We start from the raw sequence: 23,953 nt of genomic DNA on the forward strand, positions 1-23,953 counted from the left end.
CTATTGAGACGGCATAATACTCAGTGATACACTTTGTTTTATTTTGATTTTGATATTGTTGTGATAGTTGTTTTCTTTGTATATACTCGTTGGCCATTTCATTGTGTGATGGTTTCCGGCGCCTTGTGCCTATGCGCCTATGTAGGATACCAGATGTAATCCATCTGGTTTTCTTTTATCTTCACCATAATGAAGACCGTGTAAGATCTAAATAAAGGCTTTTGATATAACATTTCCCTTAGTTTTGCCTGAAAGTGCCTGAAGAATATTTTCTCTTCTCCGACTGTTTTTTAATCTTCCAGAACAACTTAAACTTCATAGAAATGAACTGTATCTGAAACTGAGCGAACGCTTGTCCTCTGTATTCATTCAGGGCTCTCCCAATACGATACCAGAGTTTCAGTATGCACACAAAAACTTTTTTGGTTACTCAACTCTGGGGACTATGAATGTATTATAACCCTATTTTATTCAAACAAGGAGATTTTTTTTATTCAAACAAGGAGATTTTTACTGGTTATGAAACGGTCTTAAATAAATTTTGATGCCTCTATATGACCTACATAAACAATCGAGACCATCAGTGAAAAGATTTACTATTTTTACATAGTTATTCTTAATGCCTGCCACCGGATCGGATTCAGTTGGACTCCCATTGAAATCAATGGAATGAGGCAGTAGAAACACCATTCTTGTACACAGGGGCCGTCGGAATCGCAAAAAATGTAGGTTCCTTGTTGCTGCTTTAAAGCTGCACCAATCACTATTATGCTATCCATGGATCAAATAACTGTGTAATATCAAAAGGAGTTACTTGTAGCGACAAACTCACAGAGAATTATCACTCAACTCTGTAGTTCCCCACAGCTCTACAGAGCAATTTAGAGTCTTTCAGCTCATTCTTTTGTTTCTCTTTGTGCCCATTTACACATCCAACAGACACAGGGTGACATAAGCATGGCATATTGGTTCGGTCTCATCTGATCTCATCAACCTTACTTATAGCAGCTGGTGAACATAGTGGAGCATTCAGCAGCTAAACAGCCAGATATTTCCCTTTGGTGTTTGTGGAGCACAAAGCAGAGCTAACAGGAGAATTTTAGACCTAACACGACGTAACACGTCTCGTCAAACACGATTGAAAAGAATGCTTATGTTGCTCTGTGTCTGCTGGATGTATAAAGGCAACTGTTTGCTAATGTGTTCACCACAACATCTTTATAAAGAGAGAATATGTCCACATGTAGTGTTTACCAACTCAAGTGACATCACTTGAGGTAATTGTCTTTTCACACAGCTCCCCTGGACCACAAAAGGCTTTACACAACTTTCTATATGTGCAGTAGTACTCCCCAAGACTTGTAAACAGACTTGGATTGATTTCTAACATCCATTTCCATCTAAGAGGACGTCTTCTTTTTGCATCAGTTTCTTCAAAAAGAGTCGAGCTGAATAACCAGTTTAACTTGAGTTTCTTTTGTTACATTGTTAGCATGGATGTCATGTAATACCTCTAGTCAGAACAAATTAAATTTCAATTTTCACTGAAAGGGAGTATAGGCATGTTTTATACAATATGACAACATTGGATAGAATGTGGGAACCTGGGTCATTGCCACAGACTAGGCCTACACTTCATTACCATTCACAGTATGCTGTAGCCTCCTGTAATACATCTGCTTTGAACATGTCCCTGATCCACAGCTTAAGAGACAGAAAAGGGTCAATACCAATTAAAGGACTTTCATATTCATCCAGTAGATCCATATGATGTTTCTGTAGGGGAGAAAGCCAGAGGCCATTACATTGTACCTCTGCTGTACCTTTTCAAAAGGATAATAGGGCTTTTATTCACCTTTTTATTCTCTCTCCTTTTTATATGTATCCATTTATCGTTTTTCTACGCTTCTCTCTCACTAAGTTCATCCCAGCACTTTTATGCATCTTCCCTCTTATTTTCTAATTCAGTCCATTTCCCTGCAGACAGTGGGGGTGTTTTAGAACCTACCTACAGTATCAGATATTACCTCTTCCTTTTCTGTAGGAATACTCACCTGCAACTAATTTTGCAATGCTAAAGGAAACCACAAAACCACCATTAATAACACTTAGGTTTGGTTTGAATAGCAATGGGAAAAAAAGCTTTTAAAGTAACCTCAAGGTTGTGTGCATACATAACGTTGCTTTTGCTTCGGAGGATCTATTGGCAGAAATGGAATATAATATTCACAGGTATGTTTTCATTACTGTATAACCACCTGAATATAAGAATCGTGTTTTGGTACCTTAGAATGAAGCGTCAGAGTCCACCACGTTGAACTGCTTAAACATACTCACTGGCTCTAGATAGGGCCAGGGCCAATTTGGTCGCACAGACTAATAATTTTTCTAGGTCGCACTGGTGCACCTGACGCTGCCCGGGTGAAAACATAAATTTATTTTGCAAGCGCATCACCTCTCTGTGTTCTCCTGTGACTGAACTCACACACTCATGGTAGGATCATATCGTGTTCTAAACCAATAAGAGGCAGAGCTCAGGCGGGTCTTTGCCTCTGATTGGCTGTGGTCCTGTTCACCGTGCTAAATCGTGTGTGTTTAAAAATTGCCGAGCCCCGGTCCTTCAGCGACAGCATCAGACTCGGAACCAGAGGAGGAGACAACCGAGTCTGGGAAAGAGCCCGGCTCCGAGACCCAAATTAAAAACGTCAAAATATATTCCTTCAGACAGGACTGGCTGAAACAATTTCCCTGGTTGAGGTACAACAAAGGACGTAACGCAATGTACTGCGTGTACTGTCAGGAGTGCGGTCAGAATATGCTGGAAGCCGGAAATAGTGCATTTGTGAGCGGGTCAACAACGTTTCATATCAAACTTTTATTTGGAAATGTTTTATTATGCTTAGTGTTTTAGAAATTCAGTTTCAATTTCAGCTCAGTGAAACACTTTAAACACTTTATTTTACTTGTTATATATAATTGTGCTTCAAATAAAGACAAGCATTTCTCTACACCTTATTCTTGTTTAAAAATCATTCACATTATAAGAAAGTTATGGAGAGCGATAAAAAGGTGACCTTGGCATTAAAGGCGACGCAATGAAAAATTTGGGTGCACCTACATTTTGTGCTGGTGCACCTAAAAAAAAGAAAAAGTTAGGCGCACCAGTGCAACCAATGCAAACAGGTAGTCTGGAGCCCTGAGGGCTGTTTGTGTTTTTTGCGCACCGTAGTTTCTCCTTCACGCTTGTAAGGGTATGGGTGAAGCAAGTGAGTTACAATCTGCAACTATACCACTAGATGCCACTAAATCCTACACACTGGTCCTTTAAAATTCTGTAGAAAATAGTCTATTCAATACATAAATGCATTCTTCTTGCAGAAGAATGAAACAGCATGCACTAACAATAAAGTGAGCATGTCACATTCTGTGTGCATCATGAGACAAAAATAAAGACAAACTAGATACCGTTTCATAATTCTGGTTTGCACAGATGTTCTAGTAACGATTAAAAACCCCTGGCCTCTATGCCAAACGCTACTCATCCCTTCTCGCCATTTGCCTTTCCTGCTCTGCCTCTGAAAACAGACACTGTCTAACTGAATTAGGTCACAGTGATAAACGTGTCAACAACTTGGACACAAAGTCAGCAAGGTAAACAAACAGCGCTGAACATGCCACCGAGGCAGAGAACAGAGTGAGACTGATTGATTGGTGGTTGATCAATAACAACAAGGAGCTTTAACAGGAGTTTTAGTCTCAGTGTGACTTCTGCAGGTCAGCTTTTCAGTTGGTGGTGTACTTCCAATGAGGATGTGGTCACTAGACTTATTCTACTTGGGGGGCTGTGCAACAAGCTGCCACGACACTGATTATCAGCTTAGCTGTTATGTTTAAGTTGTTATGTACTGCAGTTGGATAATAATTTATGTGGTTTTACCATTGTTAGTATAAAAATACTGATTAGTGTAGATCTTAAGGTGAGGTAAAAGTTTTCTGAGGAAGAACCTGACTGGCCTGCATAGAGCCTTGACCTCAACCCAATCGAGCACCCTTTGGGCTGCCAGCCAGGCCACCCAGCAGCATTGTGGTTGAAATCTCTGGGTGTCCATGTTGTGTGTTTAAATCCATCAAGGACCCGAGGCAAGACAAGTGTGCACGGGGAAAAAAGTATAGTATCTGGGATTTAATCCAATACTTATAAGCCTGAAACTCAAGTAGTATCATAAAGAAATCACTAGAGTGCACTCTGCATACAGAGGGGGAGAGAGAAAAAAGGGAAAAAAAGAGTGAAAGAGAGAGGGAGGGAGGCGCAGCTGGTGGCAGCCAGAGGACCATCTGTTCATCACTCTATTAGTTCACACACACACAAATACATATACTCTCTCAGTCAGTGTCACGTTCATTCGCAGACGCACACACATACACATGATGCACCTATAGCACACCTCTATTTCCTCTCTTTTACAGTTTATCTTTCTTTCCTGTGTCTCTGACACTCGAGGCCCTGTGAGACGGCCCTCACACACAGCCGTCTATCCAGTCATTCTCACAGTCTCACAGTAAACACCTCAACGGCTCGGGCAATCACTGGATGTGTTTATAACACTGCACTGAGATGTCACATTCTACCACAACACAGTGTGTGGATTAGTGTTGAACAATCAAAATGATCCACAATCTTTAAATATGCTTCATCGCCATATAAATACACAAACAAGTGTTCAAGTGTGACTTCGCTTCATTCAAAATCTTCATCCTTCTGTATGAAAAATTAGCCACCATATAACACTTACAGTACATCACAGCCCTTTAATTGTTTTTTGATTATTCCTAATAAGTCATATATTGAAGAAAAATGTCAAATGTTTGAGCTTCTATATATAGCTTTTATATCATTTCAATTTGAATATTTTTGCTTTTGGCACTGTTGGTTGAACAAACCAACAATCTGAAGATCTCATCTTGACCATGGTCATTTTCAGGCTTTTTATAAAATAACTCTTCCCTTCTTTTTCTCAGTTTTCCATCTCCCATCACTCACCGTACATCTTTCCTTCATCTGACAGTATAATCTTCCTCCTTCCACAGGGCGGGTAAATGGCCAGGGCCTCTTGGAAGCTCTGCTCGATGTCGGGGCTCCAGACCCCCTCAGGGTCCCCATCCATGGTCTTATCCCCTCCTGAGTCACTCAGTCTGTCCATGTCCTCCCCTGCACTCTCACTGCCGCTCCAGCTACTGCGCTCCATACTGGCAGCTAACGTTAACTAGCCGACGTGTAATCAGCGCTAATGCCAATGGTGTGATGCTACGTAGGTGACGTGATAAAAACGAATGGCAAACTCAACGTTAATGGTACAGGCAATAAATAACTCCCAATGAAGACAGCCAGCTGCGGACAACTAGAAACTGAATGCTAAAGCTAGCTGCTGCTTGGACAATGGTAATTCCCAATGTCAACTACCAATGATGATACTACAAGTGGCTGGTAGCGTGTAGACGACTCGGCAAGCTGGTCCGCAATCCACCGTCAGACAGCAGGAACCCTAAAATGGAAAAAACAGACACAAAAGAAGTATTAGTTGCGAGTTGTGCACAGCAACTTCACCTTGTCGGCTCCAATGTTAGCTCGGTGTCACATGGTTCAGGTCACAGTTTTTGCCGTACATGCAGACATTCAATGCTGATACACATTGAAAACCACATGCAGAAGCGTATAAGGGTTAGAATCTCAAAATATCAAAAACACTGCCCCACTCTGTTTCAGGGAGAGGCCTGACTAGTTGGCCACACTGCTTCAACACAACACAACAAAAAAATAAAAGACAGTTTCAGTTTCCAGCAACACAACTCAAAGCGAAGGATCACTAGGAATATGATGCTTTGACAATGTGAGTTTTAGCCACAATGTGTTCTATATGTACAGTATGTTGTCAGGTCTGACAGCAAGAGTCAGTGGTTTGAGATGAATGTCCAAAAACATCCTGAAGGAACAGATGTTGCCTTCTCTTTAGGGTTTGCTGCTCACTGCTGTTCAGGAGACAGTTTGGATTTTACACATGTGATCACCACAACCAAGAATTCATTTCTGAAAACAGGACAAAGATAATGGAAATGGGCCATTCTTCTCTGATTCGCACAAATATTAAGTCTGTATTTTTTACCAAGAAAATATTTTCTACTGCAGCTTTAAGTTCTGATCAACACATTGTAGGCCTGTATCCCAGCGGCTAGAGGGAAATTATTGCTTCTTTTCATGTAGGAAATTGCCTATTTTGTTAAACTGTTGTGGTAGCCCAACATCAAATCCACATGCACATAAGTGGAGCAAGTGAATGGGGCACAGGCAGGCAGGCAGACAGGCAGGCAGGCAGGCAGGCAGACAGACAGACAAACTACTACACACAGCTACTAGCAGATTTAGGAAATAAAAAAAGAGAAACTGAAGGGCCTTGCCAGCTGCCTACAATTCTTCTAAAATCCCCCACGGTAAACAGCAGGGTTGGAGCAGTACACACCACACTCACAGAACAACATATGCACACACACACAATTACAGTGCCAGCTCCTTGGGCGAACACATGTCATTTTGTCTAGTCTTCTACTGTTCACACTTCCCATGCTCTGTCCCTTGCCACAGCCTGCACAAGCCTGCAGTGTGAAGTGTATGTCAGTGTGTGTGTGTGTGTGTGTGTGTGTGTGTGTGTGTGTGTGTGTGTGTGTGTGTGTGTGTGTGTGTGTGTGTGTGTGTGTGTGTGTCAGCCTGGCTAATTTTAACACAATTACATTTGACAGGGTGCACGCGCACACATGCAACTGAAGCCTGTAAAGCAGCAAGCAACATTTTGGACACATTTTAACCCCGTCCGCACACTTGAGCCCAGCTCAACGCTTTTTGACACCTGGGGGAAAACACTGCGAGGCTGCAAGGAAACATCCGCTGGCTTATACTCCCATCCATGTGTAATGAATGAGATCTGCTGGTTTTACTAGAGTTTGTCCTCTGGTTCTCTCTTCACGCTTATTCTATTCACCCTCATTTCCGTTTCCTCTCCAACTTCCCAGCCTTGCTTTCTTCCACTCTTCCCTCCTCCCCTCCCCCCAGCAGTTTTCCATTCAAACAAGGATTCATTCATCCAGCGGGCTGTATGGTTGAGCACCAGCAGCAGGATTTGTTTCCTCTACAGTGTGAGTGTTTGTTAATGTGCAACTGCTAAAGTGAAGTATCCTTCTTCACAGGTAACAGAGGCTGTGATCACCTTCATGCTACAATGATTCCACTGAGGGAAGTTTTAGTGGTGGGAAAAAAGGATTGAAAGATCCATAGACAATTTTAAAACCACTCCTGCAGTGTAATCCAATTTTTTGCTGTCAATCCGTATGCTCAGTATATCCGCAATAATCAACATTTCACCAAAATGTGGCTCAAACTATCTGTCTTGCTTTGGTGGTTAAAGGAAAGTGATAGTGTAACACAGCAGTAAAGCCGAAACAATAACTCCAACTGTCAACTGTCTTTTAAAGCCTACAGGGGTGAGTCTTTGATTGTTCCACCTTATCACACAGAGTTTAAAGCTGCACTAATCAATAGTTTATACAAACAATAGATCAAATGTCTATGTGTAATGTCGCTCGTAGTGATGAACCTAATGAGAATTATCACACAACAGCTTTTAGTGTCTTTTAGCTTGTTGTTTTGGTTTTTGTGTTGTAACTGTATTTTCAGTAATGGCTGGCAGATGTTTTCAGCAAGAACACTCTGATAAACCCACTGTACACTACCCGCCCAGCACCGAAGGCCAGAAAGCCAGAGGGTCATGATCTATTCTTCCCTTAGGTAAATTATGGTCTGTGAATGACTAAAAAACCTTTCAGCACAAAAGCACCTACACATTCAAATCATCTTTTAAGGATTCCCTTTGAAAAAACTCACAGATCACTAACTTAAATCGCTTGCTTTAAGATTTGCTGTTGTGTAGAATGTAGAAAATTATTTCTTGGCATCTGAAACTTTCTGCATTTTACTTCAGAATTCATATATTTGACCTCTTTGAAGACCAATGCTGAAGCCATCACAATGAACCACCTACAATTAGATTCAATAGGCTTTACATTCATATAGCCACATTTGTCTATTGTATTTACAACAATCAGCAGTGCCATTTATCATGACGGCCTTCAAACACCAAATTAAGACTGAGTAGCTGCTAGTATTATACTTCACTGCTTTACATGTGGGTGCTATGAAATGTCAAGAGTGATTGTATGTCATTTATAAAATAAAGTACAATTGAAGTTGAAATATCACTGCAATGTTAAATTCCCATAATGCTCATCATTATATGATGGAAAGACTGTCCCTGGTCTCTGATGATGTTCACATAAACTACTGTAATACAGTACAGTCTGCAAAAATATACACAGCTCTTTCTGTAAACATATAAAACATGCAAATGTTATAACAGATCCCATTGTAGTGCTGCTCCTATAAGTGTGATGTTTAATGGTTTAGTTATTAACTAATTGAAGTTGGCAGTTTGTACTACATTCTCCACAAGGCACCTGAACCAAACAGCCGAGATCACATTCAAATAAAATGGAGCCGGTTGCACAATGAAAGAAAAATTTATAGATCAACATTCAAAATCAAGATAAGTTGTAGAGCCTAATTTAAACGGCGCTAAATCAAATGGGTTGCACCACACAAACTAGTTCTTACATAGAGATTAAATACTGTTTCTAAAAATAATAATAATAATAATAATAATAATAATAATAATAATAGAAAAGCAACTATAATATTTATAGGTTAGCATAATCTTTCCTTCTCATTTTAATCTGCATGAATAGTACTAACTCTGAGATAAATCCAAAAAGCCATAGGCTACAAAGAATTGTCAATAAAAGCATTAAATTGACAGTTTTATAATAACAATGTATCAACTGACAATGTGAAAACAATGTGACAATGAACCTGAAGGGAATTATCAATTGAATCTGGAGTGGCTTTACAGAGCTTTATATTTGAGTTTCAGCTCAATGTTTAGCTGTCCAGCCCACAACCGCTCTCATAGCGTTGTTTTCAGCCGCGGCAGGAAGCAGTTTTCAGTGAAAATCTCTAAAAAATGACTGTACATTACCCATCCAGCCCACCCAGCAGACGGACACAGTTGGCAATAAGCTGGTGAACATTAGTGGAGCATTTAGCTCAGGACCAAAAACATCTAAAAGAGAGTGAATATTGAACTTATAAATAAATCCTAATAACTGCTGAAAAGGACGAAATTTTGATTTAAGAGGTGGGGGGGACACAAGTATTTTTAATAAAACTCTAGCTCTTTCAGTTCACTGTGCTTTCTAGTAGTTCTTCTAGTTTTCTATTGCTACTTTTAAGTTTACTGTTCCCTTTATTGGTTTGACTGGTTGTCAAGCATGTAGCAAAACATTATCACCCAATTTGTGTTTCACCTTGTTAGTCAACTTCATTCCAACTCAGTACCACCAATTTTACACTTATTTTTTGGAATATATGGTATTTGGGAGCCAGTGAAGGTGTTGCAGGATGGGTGTAACGCATTTCTTTGAGTAACTTAAGCTTTGACTTCTAAAGAAGTCTGTTATGTCCACTTTTCTTTTTTTTAGACATGGCTGCGCCTAATTACCAAACACACATACACACGCACGCACACACGCACATACGCACATGGACACAGATTCAAACGTTAATGTAAATGAAACCTCTGATATTACAACCCTTCTAGCTGATGTGACCCAGGCAGAACAAACGCCCAATGTACAGTGGCAGATTAATAAGGACTCCTGGGCAACTAGCAGACCGGTGTGCAAGCAAGATGGAGTGACAGCGTTTCACACAAGAAACGGCAGAGCCAATCGAGGAGCTTGTGGGCAGTCTAAACTAAGGGAAACAGGCTTCAGCTTGAGCGGCCGTTTTCTGCTTGGTCCTAGTGCTTGACGAGTCTCTGTTTACTATAGCGTAACATTGTTTTTGGACGGTAAAAACGGCAGGGGACCAAAACGGCCTTTTGAAAAAGTGCAGGGGACATGTCCCCTGTGCCCCCCCCAAATTACGTCCGTGACTGCTGATATACGCAACTTAGAAGGTGAGGATACGTCAGTGTTGTGTCCGTAACTTGTTTCCACTGCCCCCAAGTGGCCAAAAAATCCATGATTGAATGTTTAAGTTTAATATATCGCTAGGACCCCTAGAAGTTATGTTACAGCCAATGACACTTCAGCAACTCTCTGTTACATAGCTCATTACTTCTGGTTATGCAAAACTGCAGAATTTTTTTTAACAACCGATTTACACATTAACTAAAGTCCTTATTACTAAATGTTTTATTAATCCTGCAGAAACTGTTTGTTAGCCACTTGGGAGCAGCGGAAACAAGCTGATATGGGAAAACTTGTTTGCAAATTAATAGAAGCAACATTACCATTGTCATCTGCTATGGCTGCTGAAAGATCCACTACTTTCACCAGCTGGTTGCTAAAATTCGCTGTTAGGTCCTGTGCAGGTAGCGTACTGTGGGTTTTAAGAGCCTATTCTCTGAAAAAAAAGTTTTTCAGTGCTACAGGCAAATACGGCCCTACGACACCAGTAAAGTGACATCAATTCACTAGTAGTTAGTTACTCAGAATTTAGGAAGGACTTTATACACCAACCTTAATGGATTTATGAAGAGCTGGTGCAACCCAATTCTGATTATTAATTAAACAGAAATGTCACTGCCATGAATGCGCCTTGGGACTGTAATGAGTTTGTAGCTGCTTATTATTGATGAAACTCAGGGACGAGTAGGTGGAAGAGAAGAAAAGAGGTTTCAGGGTTAACAGAAGAACCACAGTGAGGCTCAGGAGATGTGAGCACGAGAGGGGCCCAGCAGCAGATGGACGCTGGAGAGAGACATTAGTCACACAACAATCAACTCTGACTGGGCAACTCCACTGCACCCTGGGTACCCCTCCTCCCTGTGTGTCTCTCTGTCACCAGGCAGGCCCGGGCCACTCCAGCCAGGACAGCAGGCTTCATGGTGTCAGTGCCAGCCCTCGGGAGAACACACACAGGGCACACAGCCACAGGCCTGCAGCTGCCTTGGCCTCTCATGCTCTCCCTCTGTGTCGCCTTTCTTCCTCTTCCACTTCTTTCTTACAGCACTTACTGGCTTCCACCACATGCCAACTACATGTATGCGTTTGTGAGCATGCAATGTGTGTGGCTCTCAGCCCCCATACTCTCAAAAGCAGGCCAGTGAAGTTGTAATGAAATGTGACGCAACTGATGTGTGAGTGTTGGCATTACCAGAGGGACCTGGGTGGGTGTGTGTGTGTCTGTGTGTGTCAGCTTGAGGTCTTGTTGGTATACATACTGAATGTGTTATCACAGGCTAGTCAGTTCCTTTCACTCATTCTTCTGTTGGACCACTCAACGGCATCTGTTTTAACTGATTCCAACACACACACACACACACACACACACACACACACACACACACACACACACACACACACACACACACACACACACACACACACACACACACACACACACACACACACACACACACACACACACACACACACACACACACACACACCTCAAAGCAAACATTGTTCCACTTTACAATGTTTTAATGGTCCCTTATGGCCCACATAGAATTATTCAGCACTGAGGTGATATTTTTTGATTTTTTGCTTATGCTTTTGCATCAAGGACCACACAGCACCCTACACTCATTTTTCACGTGTGTGCAAATGTGACTAAAACGCTACATATCTGAACATATTCATGGAGACTTCATTTATATTGCCACTTTAACAGCCTCCACAGCAGACACATCATTTGCAATGGTAAGACCATTCAAGTACAGCTCATGTTATTCAAACAGTCAGAATGTATTTATGATTTCAGCCTGTCCTCTCTGTCCCTGAGCTCCTCACTGCTCACTATGTCTTTTCTACACTAACTTGTGTAGTATGATAATGAATAAAATGAATAAAAGTTTTAATAGGTGAATTACTTTGCTGCATGTCCCTGATACAACTATTCTATAAGTATACAACTATTAAGGTTCGTAGTCCAAAATGCGTGTGTATCAAACTATAAAACATATTTAGTGCATTTCCTGCATTGTTTACACCCATGTCCACTAGAAGTCTGCAATGGTTGGCACATTGCTACAGTTCTTTATGCATTACTGCCACGAACCATCACTCAGCAGAATAGCATCACACCATTGGCAGCAATGTTTCTTTCATTGCCCGTGTGCTTGTGAATTCACATGCATACTTGTGTGCATGCATGCGGCAAACAGAACACTAAGCAGTAAGTACAATGTGCAATAGCGCTACTAGTGGTCAAAAACCCCACAGGGTACCTTTAAAAATTGCTACCAAAATAACACGCATTAGTAAAACATCAGTTTGTAAAATATTTTTTTTCAGACTCTATTAAATTCAATACAGTTATTTTAAATTCAGTATCTAACAGCCATTAGAAGACCTGCAGCAAACTTTTACTTTCTCCCATTTGATTGTATCTATGTTAAACAACAACCACTGCTAAACACATCAAAATAAAAGAACTCTCACATTAACACTCAGCTGTAGAGCGACCAGCCGGCTTTAAAACTTTATGGAACTCGTTTGGCATCAGCAAATCAACTGTATCCAACTGTGTTAGGGAGATTAGTTGTGCTTTACACACACTGGAGTCAATGAGGCCATACTTTACTGGGGTCAGGAAGGATGAACTACACACATGAGGTTCATACAAGAACATGTGTTCTTGACCATCTCTGAGTGGAGCTTCAAGGTAGATTCATACCTGTTTGTATAAAAGATATCTACTTCTAATTCACCCACACATGACACTGGTAAGAAGTGTGCAGGGCCAGATAAAAAGAGGTCAACAAGCAGAAAGGGGAGAAATGCTTTCTGGCAAGGCTACATAACCATCAACCATGTGACAATTTCACCAACTTGACTCCAAAACAATGTTTTGTTACGGCTGAATTTTGGCTGAACTGCGGCTGAGTGCTACAATCTCTCAAACGACCATGATGCACGATATGAGATGGTGGATTTTATCTCAAATGTTTAAAGGAAGAGCTGAATCAGATACTGAACACTGAAAAAAACACAGGAAGCTTCATACTGCCTTAATTTATAATGGCATGCATATTGAAAATGATGTTTGTGAGGGGTATTGAACCTGGAATGGTGGTTGTTTTTGCTCACTGGTTTCTAGTATATGCAGACTGAACTGATTTCTTGTGCCCACATTTCTAATGCAGACTTTAATCAGTTCTCTACTCCATTACTGGTGATTTTTGTCTTGGCACTGACGCACATCTCTGCATTCACTCTTTATAGTTCACGATTTCAATTAATCCATTACTGATAAGTTCATCTCACACAATGCCGGGAAAAGAAATAATCACCTTTATGAACGTCGCGAGTTGGTTTGATTAGTTCTGACCCGATTTCATGTTTAAAAAACAAAGGCCGATATTCATTAGGGCGAATGAAAAAGCTGCATCAGTGAAACCAAACCAGAAAAGCTTCTTTTATTCTTCCTCTGTGCAAATACACACTTGAGAAAGACAGAGAAAGTGAGAGAGAGACTTGCTTTATGAGTGGTGAAGAGGCTGTGATTCACAGCATGCACTCCTCATTATTTCACCATCTCTTCTCACAGAAGCATTACCATTTATGCACACACACAGTAATTGGTCACAGATTGCACACTGATACAGTGAAGTGCTTATTTCCTTCTGGAAATGTGATGGTAAAAGGTTTAGCTAGCAGCTCTTCTACCGCTCTCTTCTTCTTCCACTAGTTTTTGCTGAGTCAGACTGAGCCATTATCCGGCCTCTTCCTGGGAGGGGGGCGGGGGGGTTCACTGTCACACGTAGACTGTCCCTACACACACACACACACACACACACACACACACACACGAGACAATATCCTCCACCAGTAGAATGAGAGGCCTGGGGAGGTTACAGCAATACCAACACCATTTAATAAGTGTGAGCTCCGGAGCATTGTGCCCAAAGAAACCACCGTGAATGTGCGTGCCTGTGTGTGTGTGTGTACCAACACCGTTTAATAAGTGTGAGTCCGTGTGTGTGTGTGCCCAAAGAAACCACGTGTGTGTGTGTGTGTGTGTGTGTGTGTGTGCGCATGCATGTGTGAGTCTTACTCCACACCTAGTAAAGGAACATTGTAGGGCTGCATTAATGCGAAAGGAGTACAGTAAACTCCATCTACCCATGTCTCTGCCACAATTACATCCTCTACAGCTAACAGATGCTCTGCTCTCGTCTCAAAACACACACACACACACATTCACAGACTCCATGCACACACATACAAAATGAATTAGCCCCTGAACTGTGTTTTCCATCTGTGGTCCATTAAAACTTGGGTATTGCTTTATTTAGACCGATGCAGGTTAGGAGGCAGAGAGTGCATCCCGTGCTGGTGTGTAGGAAGTTATTTAAGGATAGAAGAGGCTTTATTTGCACCATTACATTACTTCATATTCCTCTGTCTACAAACAAAAACCATGGTGGGCAAAGGGTTAAAGCCTTGATCATACTTTAGAACGCTGACAGCTGCAGACGCGATCAGCAGACATCCATGTGCTTCTGTTACATTACAATCAGAGTATGTTCCACACATGCACAGTAGAAAACATGATGGTGCCTTCCTGACAGCTAGATGAAGAGCTCCTTTGTTGCATTTGGCTTAACGACAAGAAAAAGTTACAAAAAGTGAATGGTGTGTGTAACTGCTTAACGAGTACAGTACAGTACAATAGAGTGCACCAAACAAACATCCAGTGTGGTTTTCTAGCTTATGTGCAGTGCAATCCACATGGTCACAAATTTTGGACTGCACACAGACTGACTTGAAAATTTAAAAAAATAATTACGCCATAAGAACCTTGCAGACATTCGGACTGGGCCATGGATATCTGCTGCATGCAATTCCCCATCTCTCCTTTCCTCCTTATTTCTTGCCATCTCGATAGACTGTAGATATAATGAATATGTACTGGTACAGAGTGAATAACATGCCTCTGGGGAATTTCTGTGCAAACCAAAACAGGTAAAAATTACCAGGAAGATTAAAAGTAATTTGTTTAATTACTTATGAACAATTCAACTTTTAACATGTAAGACTGACTCTAATGGAGGATGTATGAAGATGTGAGTACTTCACACTGTCATTCACACTTACTAATAGCATCTAAAGAACAAAAGGGCAAATCATTGTCAGCAAAATTACCATAAAATATTACATGCAGGAAAAGGAAAAGTAGAAGCTGTTAAGAAAACTTATTCGGTTTCAACTTGTCCATTACTTAGCTATTTCTGAATAATGCATCACTCTCTACAGACTGTGGAAATGTTATCAGAGAACTACAGAACAAACAACAGTGAGTAATCACTGTCAGGCCTGCCGAAGACAAAAACTGAGGTCGTGAGCACGACAGCCGGGAAACATTTTTCCAGAGAGAAGAGTGAGCTGTCGCCCGCTCTGCAGTGTTTATCACGTCTATTCCTCCAACCGGGAGAGTACGCAAGAAGTAGTTGAAATCTAGACTTCCAGCCCGCTTCCTGCTGAGGTCAGGAAACACAAGGTTGATTCAGACTTCCCGTAAAGGGTTAGTTGTTCTCATCCATGTATCTGCTTCATGCTAAAACCCAGAAAGACTGAGATCATAAAGGCTGTTTGTGTGTTTTCAGTCCACAGTACCGGTCCATAGGGGCTGTTTCTAAAGGTGAGTCATCCATACTGAAATACTAAAACAGCAGAAAGACACTCAAATGGTTTATCACCACCATAACCATGGACTTGACAGGAGGAGCCACCCATCACTATACCCAACAACACTGTCTGCTGTGGAAACCTTCAGGTTTCTGGGATCCACAGTCTCCCAGGAGCTGACGTCCAATCAACAAAAAGGGCCAGCAGAGGATGTACTTCCTGTGCCAGCCTTGGGCACTGCTGATCCAGTTCTATGCTGCAATCATTCAGTCTGTCATTGCTGCTTTTTATATATATATATATATATATATATACATATATACATATATATATACACACACACACACACACACACACACACACACACACTATATATACACACATATTTTTTCTCCTACTTATAGAACAGTCCTATGTTTATGTTGATCTATCTTCGTTCAGCTCTGTTGACCTTGTTTTTAGCTGTGTGTCCATTTCTACCGAACATTGAGAGCAACTTTAAGGAGTCAAATTCCTTTTATATGTCCACTTATTTGGCCAATAAAGCTGATTGTGACTGTAAGCAGTGTGGTTGAATAGATTCACTTGGCAGGTGACACACTCCACTGTGGTAACCCAGATTTAAAAAATTCCAAAGCAATTTCCCTTTTCTTTTTTTTTTTACAAAAAAACCTGCTGATTTACAATTTTGTTCTTATATTTCTCTTTCTTTTCCAAGAAGATTTCCTGCACTCGACTTTTACTGTACTGTGGTCAGTGTTTTCTTGCAACAGGAAACCACAACTTTTGGGTGAGCAGGGATATAAAATCAGGGTGGAAATCTGTTCATTTAATGTGCTCCCTTAAATGTTTCTTAAAAAAAATTCAAACCCCAAGACAATTAACTGTAAATGTATTCACTATAGTTTAAAACAAGTGATCTGATCTAAACCAATACTAATAATAGCTCACGGTGCTTTAAGCTCCTTCAGTTACCTGACAGAAAGAGAAACATACTCTGTATCTGCTGATGTTGAATACGGAAAACACATCTGAGAGAGATTTGGAGTCTTTTTGACATTGCAGCTGAGCAGAAGTGTGTCAGCCACATTTGTAAGAGATGCTGGAACACAGTTCTGCTTCTCCTGTCCACACTACTGCAGTTACTTTATGTACAGAATTAGAAAAGTTGTGGGATTATGGAAGGGACATTTTATTCATATCCTGATGTGGTCTCTTATGATACTTTACTGATATACTGGGACCATCACCGCAATCTGTTGCTTGTGATAGTGAGCGGTTTTCTTTCACTGCAGACATTTTCTGTCTCAACTTGCGGATTATGGCTGTTTAGCATTTGTCTAAAGTGTATGTGTAGTTTCATCTCAACTTTTATAAAACTTTGCGTGACTGAGAAATGTGTATTATGCAGAGGATAAAAGCAGCCTGAGGTAGATCCTGCTATGTAGTATGTTTTTCTCTTCGCTTGCACACATCATGCTCAGATAACTATCTCACAATATGTTGCAGAATCACCTGTATGGTAATATTATTCTCATCATTGGCGGCAAAATATGCTGATAGCCTCATACTGAGTTACGTGATTCCCAGTTAAGATAAAACCAAAGAAAAAGATACACTTTGAGATGTATTGCAGTGTGGACAGGCGAGAGAGACAGACTGACAGACGAGGAGAGGAGAGACGGGCAGTCAGACAAGCCAGCACAGGCTCCACAGCCTCCCGCAGCCAGATACCAGCTCCCCCCTGCTCCCCAACACCCCCCCTTATCCCACCCCACCCAGGAGGATGCCTATTGTTCCCCCATCCCCTAAACAAAGCCTGCCCCCCACCTCACTCCCACACCCCAAAACCCACCCTCTCTATCCCCCACCTACCCCCATTGCCCCCTGCCCCCCACCCACTCAGCATTGTTGCTCTAATAAACCGGCTCCGCTCCCGAAATTTCATTACATACGAGCTCAGGCTCCCCTCCACTGACACTTTTATCCCCTTTAAATGTGTTTATTTATCCTAAGTCATCCTGCTACATGCCAAATTCCTGTCACTTTCTAGAGAGCACAAAATCCCTACATTTGTGAGCAAAAAGCAAAGAAAACGCAGGAGCTGTTATAGTCCAAGATGTGTACAAAACAGGAAACTGTAGGTGGTGAATTTAATTCCAATTAAAAATGAATTGTGTTTTTTAAAAACAGAAAATTCTCCAATTTACACCCCAATAACTCCAACAACAACACCGCCTTCCTCTCAGCCAGAAGCATCCGGTAATTTCCAGGTTTCACTGTATCACCTGTTGATTCATCCAAACTGACAATCTGAATCTCTCCGCTGAATCTATTAAACACACACACACTAAATTATTTGAATAAAAATGAACAAAGTGGCTCTACATCTGGACGTCACAAGACATCATTTCATGCCAGGAAGATTACTCCTCCTAATCCCGACTCCATAAAAATCTGTGTGCCGGATTCTGTCCTCCTGTCTAGAAATGAGACGACAGATGAAACAACAAGGAGGACGGCAGCGAGCCGCCCGCCGCTCGCAACTCCACCATATTGTCACAGCATTGGTGAAGTACATGAACACACACAAACATGCGCACGTACACAGCGGTTGTGACTAAAGCACACAGAGGCCATATGGTGCGTCCTCATCCACCGACGCCTGTTGCTGCCGCAACAATAGGCCTGCCTGGCCTGGACAGCAAGAGGCAAACACACACACAAATGTGCACACACACACACACACACACACACACACACCAAATGGTCGTTAGTCAGTCAGTCTGCGTTGCTTAGGGCCTGAACAAACGCCTGGATTTGCATTCTGCACCTCCCTTCGTCCTCCTCCTCCCCTCTCTCTCCACACACACACACACACACACTCACACACATACACTTCCCTGGTCTCTACAGGTGCACGGAGCACTCAAAACAGATGTCAACGGACTGGAGAGGGAGAGGCACGGGGGGAAGGAGGGGAGGAAAGTGGAGGGACAGCGGGAGGCTGTTTGCCCAGGGTGACTGACAAAGCTTTGTACACTCACAGGCCTAGACACAGCAAAGACAATGACACACACAAACACGCACACGCGCACACACACACACACACACGCACGCATCCTCTTTCCTCTGTTACACTTTCAGGACTGCCTTACTTATCATTTTGGAACACTTTAAAGGAATAAAAAGACAGAACTAAAAGTGAAATTTGCTCCCAAATCAAGGCTAAAACTTTCACAAGGAGGTTTAAAAATAAAAAACTAATCTGTGTCATATCTTGAAATACAGTCACCTCTCACATTTTCAGTAGAGATGACTGCATCAATAATACTGTTGGTGTAGAGCATCAATTAATCTCAAATATCAATATTTTACACCAGCTAACACAAATGGACCAAAACTTACTCTACAAACTAAATAAGTGTGCATAATTGACCTTTACAGTGTCACAAATGGAATAAAACAGATTTTTTTTTTAATCCCCATCTTTTTCACACACTAATGTGTGTGGTAACTGTGGTGAAAATCGGTCTTTTGATCAACAATTTATCCGAAACTATATTGGTTACTGATTATATTTTTCATTTTTCAGGCAAAACTCCATTGAGCACAGATCTAGCTTTCTCTGTTTACATCGCTGTAAAGTGAATATGTCTGAGTTGTGGACTGCTGATGGACCAAATCAATGTATTAGAGGATATTGTTTTGGGCTTGGAGCAATTATAATAGGCAGATTTCCTGATTTACTGACACTTTATAGGAATAACTATTTGTCAGTTAACTGAGAAAATAATAATCAGCAGATTAAATCGATGATGACAGGAATCGTTAGTTGCAGCCTTAAAAAAAAATGTATATTTCACCTGTCTCTGATAATGACTGTCGTTTTTTCCCTGAGCGTACAGCATCTTTTCATGGACAAAACAAAACATTTATCTTCATTTGACAATTTCACTCAACCACATCAATTCTATCAGAAAGAACCCTTTTATCTAACGGTACCCCCACCCTCGTCTGACAGATGGATTACTGTTACAGAAGTAATGCAGCTACTATGTTTCATGCTACAGGCTGTAATCTTCTCCAATAATTACATTGTGGTTTGGCCTGCATTACCACAGATCTCTTGCTATAAAGGACAAGAGCAGCCCTTTAATCAATATTTAAAAGGAAATACACAACACAACTATAAGCTCATACAGGGATATTACGGGCTGGTGATACTGAAGGGGATTTTAAAAGCTAGAATGTCTCTGACACAATTAAAACCAGCCACCACAGACACTTAGAACAAACATGACGTGAGCCGGTGTAAAATGAAACAGTGGTTAAACTGGCTGGAATCACTAGAAAGAAACCAGGTGACAAATTGTGTGTGTCATATTTTCAGAAAATGACCCTCACTGCCCCTTAACCAATATAGTCTACAAGCTGTATATAATGTAAAACATGAATTTACAGTGAAAGATGAGTCAGCCTGGAAAATGTAGGGAAACTCTAATTAGGGTTATTTTAAATGAGTTTGAAATCCTAAAGCCGGAGAGGAGGAGTAAATGCGTTCAGAAATCCACGGCAGCCTCTATGATCGTGTTTCCATTCAGCATATAATGTGCTCTGTCCGCAGGGTAAACACCGGCTGTGTGCATGTTATCAGCCTATGGCCTGTTCTTGTGACTGGGGCCTGCCTGTGAAGGGAAAGAGAAAACCCCGCCGATGCAACAAGTCTCCCATTCACTCCCAGCTTTGTTAAGCTGCCTCCCAGCGCCGCAGCGAAAATGTTTTCATCCTTTTTCGCGTTACACGGAGGTCAATTTATGAACCTAACTCTGATGGAGGAATAACAGGCAGACTGTATTTTGGTATACGGGAGAAAGAAGTGATAGAAAGCCAGGTTGGTTTTTTGGTGTCGGTAGAAAGGAGGATAAAACTGAAGTGAAAGCGACATCCTCCGCTTTGAGGCTCACACGGCAGAGCATTAATAAGCTTGTTGGACTTGTTTAACATCTAGAAGGGGGTTGAGTGTGTCGATGTCGCCGAAATTATTGTAATTTCAGCTTCAGTGACCACTTCAGGGTTTTAGAAACAAGCGAAACGTCCGGGGGCTTTCAGACGCGCTGGCTACAGGCTGAGGGGGGGACTCCTCCTTGGGAACTTACCTCGATTCATACGCCTCTTTATGGATTAATTCCCACACTTTTCCACGGATCGGAGTCCCTACAGCATCGGGAAGCACTCCGCCAACTCCTGAGTCTCCTCTCGGTTTTGGTTTAATGAAGGATCGGGCGCGCTGAGTGCGTAAAATGCGCAGCGTCTCTCCAAGGATGCGAAATATGCGCGGAATGGGAGCAGGAATGAAATGAACGCAGCGGACTGAGTTGAACGGGGCGGGGTGAGAGAGACTGGCGTCACCCTGGATGGATGAAATAGAGTGAGTGAGAGATGGGAGGATGGGTGGAGAAAAAAAAGAGAGCGAGGGGGAAGGGGAAGGGGCCGGACTGTACGGGCTGCGTTCAACAACAAAAGAAGAGAGTGGAGCGCCCAAACTCTATTCAGTGGAGGAGGAGAATGGGTCGAGATAAAAACACGGTCTGCCCTGCATGGGCGAGCAGCTGACAACGAATCTGCTCACTAAATACAGTGACAACACCTTTCAGCGAGTTCAATTAAAAACTTTTTTATGCCTGGTCAAATTCAATTTAGGACAAAGTTAGTCCACAAAAATAAATGATAAAGTAAAATAAATAGATAAAATGAAATCATTTAAAAGCCATTTAAAAAACTTTAATGAGAATGTGGGACTTTTTAAAGGTCCAGTGTGTAACATTGAGACAATCTATTGGCAGAAATGTAATATAAAATATAAGGTCTAGCTAAACTTATATATATATAAATATTGTGCTGTAACTGACATACTGAGGAAATGAGCTGACTCAAAGGCAGATCTATTGGCAGAAATGGAATATAATATTCATAGGTATGTTTTTAATGGTGTTTAATCACCTGAATATAATCATTGTTTTTGTTTCCTCAGAATGAGCCTTTTAAATCTGCAGACAGTTGAACCGCCATGTTTCTACGGTAGCCCAGAATGGACAAACCAAACATTGGCTGTAGATAGTGGCATAGTTTCCCCTTTGCGCTTGAAAGGGGAGGGTGAAGTGAGGGAGTTGCAATCTGCAACTGTGCCACTAGATGTCACTAAATCCTACACACTGGCCCTTTGATGACTGTTGTCTACTCGTGCTACTGTCATACTAGCCTATATTTTATGATTTATTGGGATTTATCATTATTCTATGATGATGATGATGATGATGATGATGTTTGTTTCCATTTCTTGTGGTGAACAGCGCTGTTCAAGTTAGTCTCACACACACAATATTTTACTTTAATTACTTTTCCATTTGGATATTTCTGAAACAAAAAACCCTTTAACATAAAACTGTTTGTTTGTACATCTTGTACAAACAAATTTAATTATTACTATATTACCTTATTATGGACTAGCAGCAGCCTCCACACACAAAAATAAAATAGTTAGTTGTAGGGACATAGATTTGTCAGAACAAAGTAACTGTTATTACTTGACTTGTTACACGTTGCTAGGCTGCTTGACCTGCAAAACTAATTAGCAACATTTTAGTAGCATTGTGTCTCCCAGCAATCTAAGAGACTTTTTGGAAGGAAATGTGTGACAAAGTAAAACAGCTGAGGCCAACCATGAAACAGGTAGGCCACACGGCAACGTTTAAGGTAACGTAACATATTCAAGGGCTAATGTTAACATTACTACTATTACTACTACATCACAGTTGACAATAATTTGCGGAACAATGGAGGCTGTGAGCTATCTAAATATTCCTCTATATCTCTGGTTTTAAAACTATGGTATGTCTACCACTGGTGGTACGTGTGCTGCCTCTAGTGGTACCCAGAGGAATCTCTGATTCTAATATCTGATATATATTTTAATTAAATTAATTAATCTAAAAACATACAATACAATCAAAATGCTACAAATGTTTTAATGAAAATTCCTGAAATATGAGATTGCTGACATGTAATTTAAAATAAGTTTAGCATTTCCTGCAAATGTGATGGCAAGATAGTAAGCAGAGGGAAAATGAACGGTTCATAAACACCGTAATCGTGGCTCCACACAGGAAATACTGGGAAGAGAAGTGTGGACCAGGAGAAGCCCTCTTCCACCGGATTAACTCTGGTTCTTGAACAGTTTATTAAATAATCTTCTCATTAGAAATAAACCTGCCTCCTGTTTGAACTGTCCATAGACCCTAAATAGGGTCGGCCTGTGTTACTGTAATTTAAATGTGGTACTTGGAGAGCTGAATATCAGGAAATATCACTCCATCAATGTTACCTAACATTTTAGCCTCCTATCTCAAGCTAAAACCAGATTAACTTTAAATGAACAAACAGTGAAATTAAACTTATTGCTGCCCTCCCCCCACCAACCCTCCAGAGTGCCCTGAAGGACCCCCAGGGGTGCTGGGGACCCTCACTTTTAGTAGCCACTGCCCTAACCAAAAAATCTTTGTCACACTCTCAGATCTTTGAATGCAGCAGGCAGCCGCCTCTGCCTCATAAAGGAGTTGTTGTTTACTACTAAGCTCTGCCTATCTCAGGTTTCATCCCCTCAGGCACTGCTGGACTGTCATCTCCCCAGAGGGAGGGGCTGTGACATAAAACAAACACAGATATGCCAGGGTCACAGACTGGAACACCTACTGCAACCCGACACCACAGCCAGACCAGCCAGCCTGCAGACTAACATTCCACATGGCAGCATGTCTGTGTTTGTGTGTGTAAGTAAAACTCTCACCGATGCATACAAACATACCCACACACAGCTGACTCACATGTGGACTGTACACATTTTTCTGTGGCATCCTTGCGGAGGCATGTGCAACTCATTCCCAGAATGACAGCCATGCAAACACAGAACAGGCGAGTAAAACATTCAGCTTGGTGACCTTAAGGTCGGCAGTCTGACCTCGAATCTGACCTCACCTGGTTTCCTGATGTTTTATTAACACTCTCTGTGCCTAGGATCCTTTATTAGGAAGATAACGGGCCACATACTTTAATTGAGGAGCAAAAATGCGATTGGACATTTATTATTTAGAAATGT

At 41.4% G+C, this 23,953-nt stretch overlaps 1 protein-coding gene across 1 annotated transcript in view; it reads right to left on the bottom strand.

The window, feature by feature from the left end:
- tead1a (TEA domain family member 1a) overlaps window positions 1-21,166 on the bottom strand; it is a 42,995-nt gene extending 21,829 nt beyond the window's left edge. Inside the window, exons 1-2 of the mRNA XM_051382085.1 lie at window positions 20,958-21,166; window positions 5,042-5,543 (exon numbers count right to left, since the gene is read on the bottom strand). Of these exons, the coding sequence (XP_051238045.1) occupies window positions 5,042-5,246 (205 nt within the window). The 5' untranslated portion in view covers window positions 5,247-5,543; window positions 20,958-21,166. The remainder of the gene's footprint in view (window positions 1-5,041; window positions 5,544-20,957) is intronic.
- Window positions 21,167-23,953: the final 2,787 nt, after the last annotated feature.

The sequence above is a fragment of the Dicentrarchus labrax genome, unplaced genomic scaffold (assembly GCF_905237075.1).
Source record: "Dicentrarchus labrax unplaced genomic scaffold, dlabrax2021, whole genome shotgun sequence".
In the NCBI taxonomy this organism is placed as follows: domain Eukaryota; kingdom Metazoa; phylum Chordata; class Actinopteri; family Moronidae; genus Dicentrarchus; species Dicentrarchus labrax.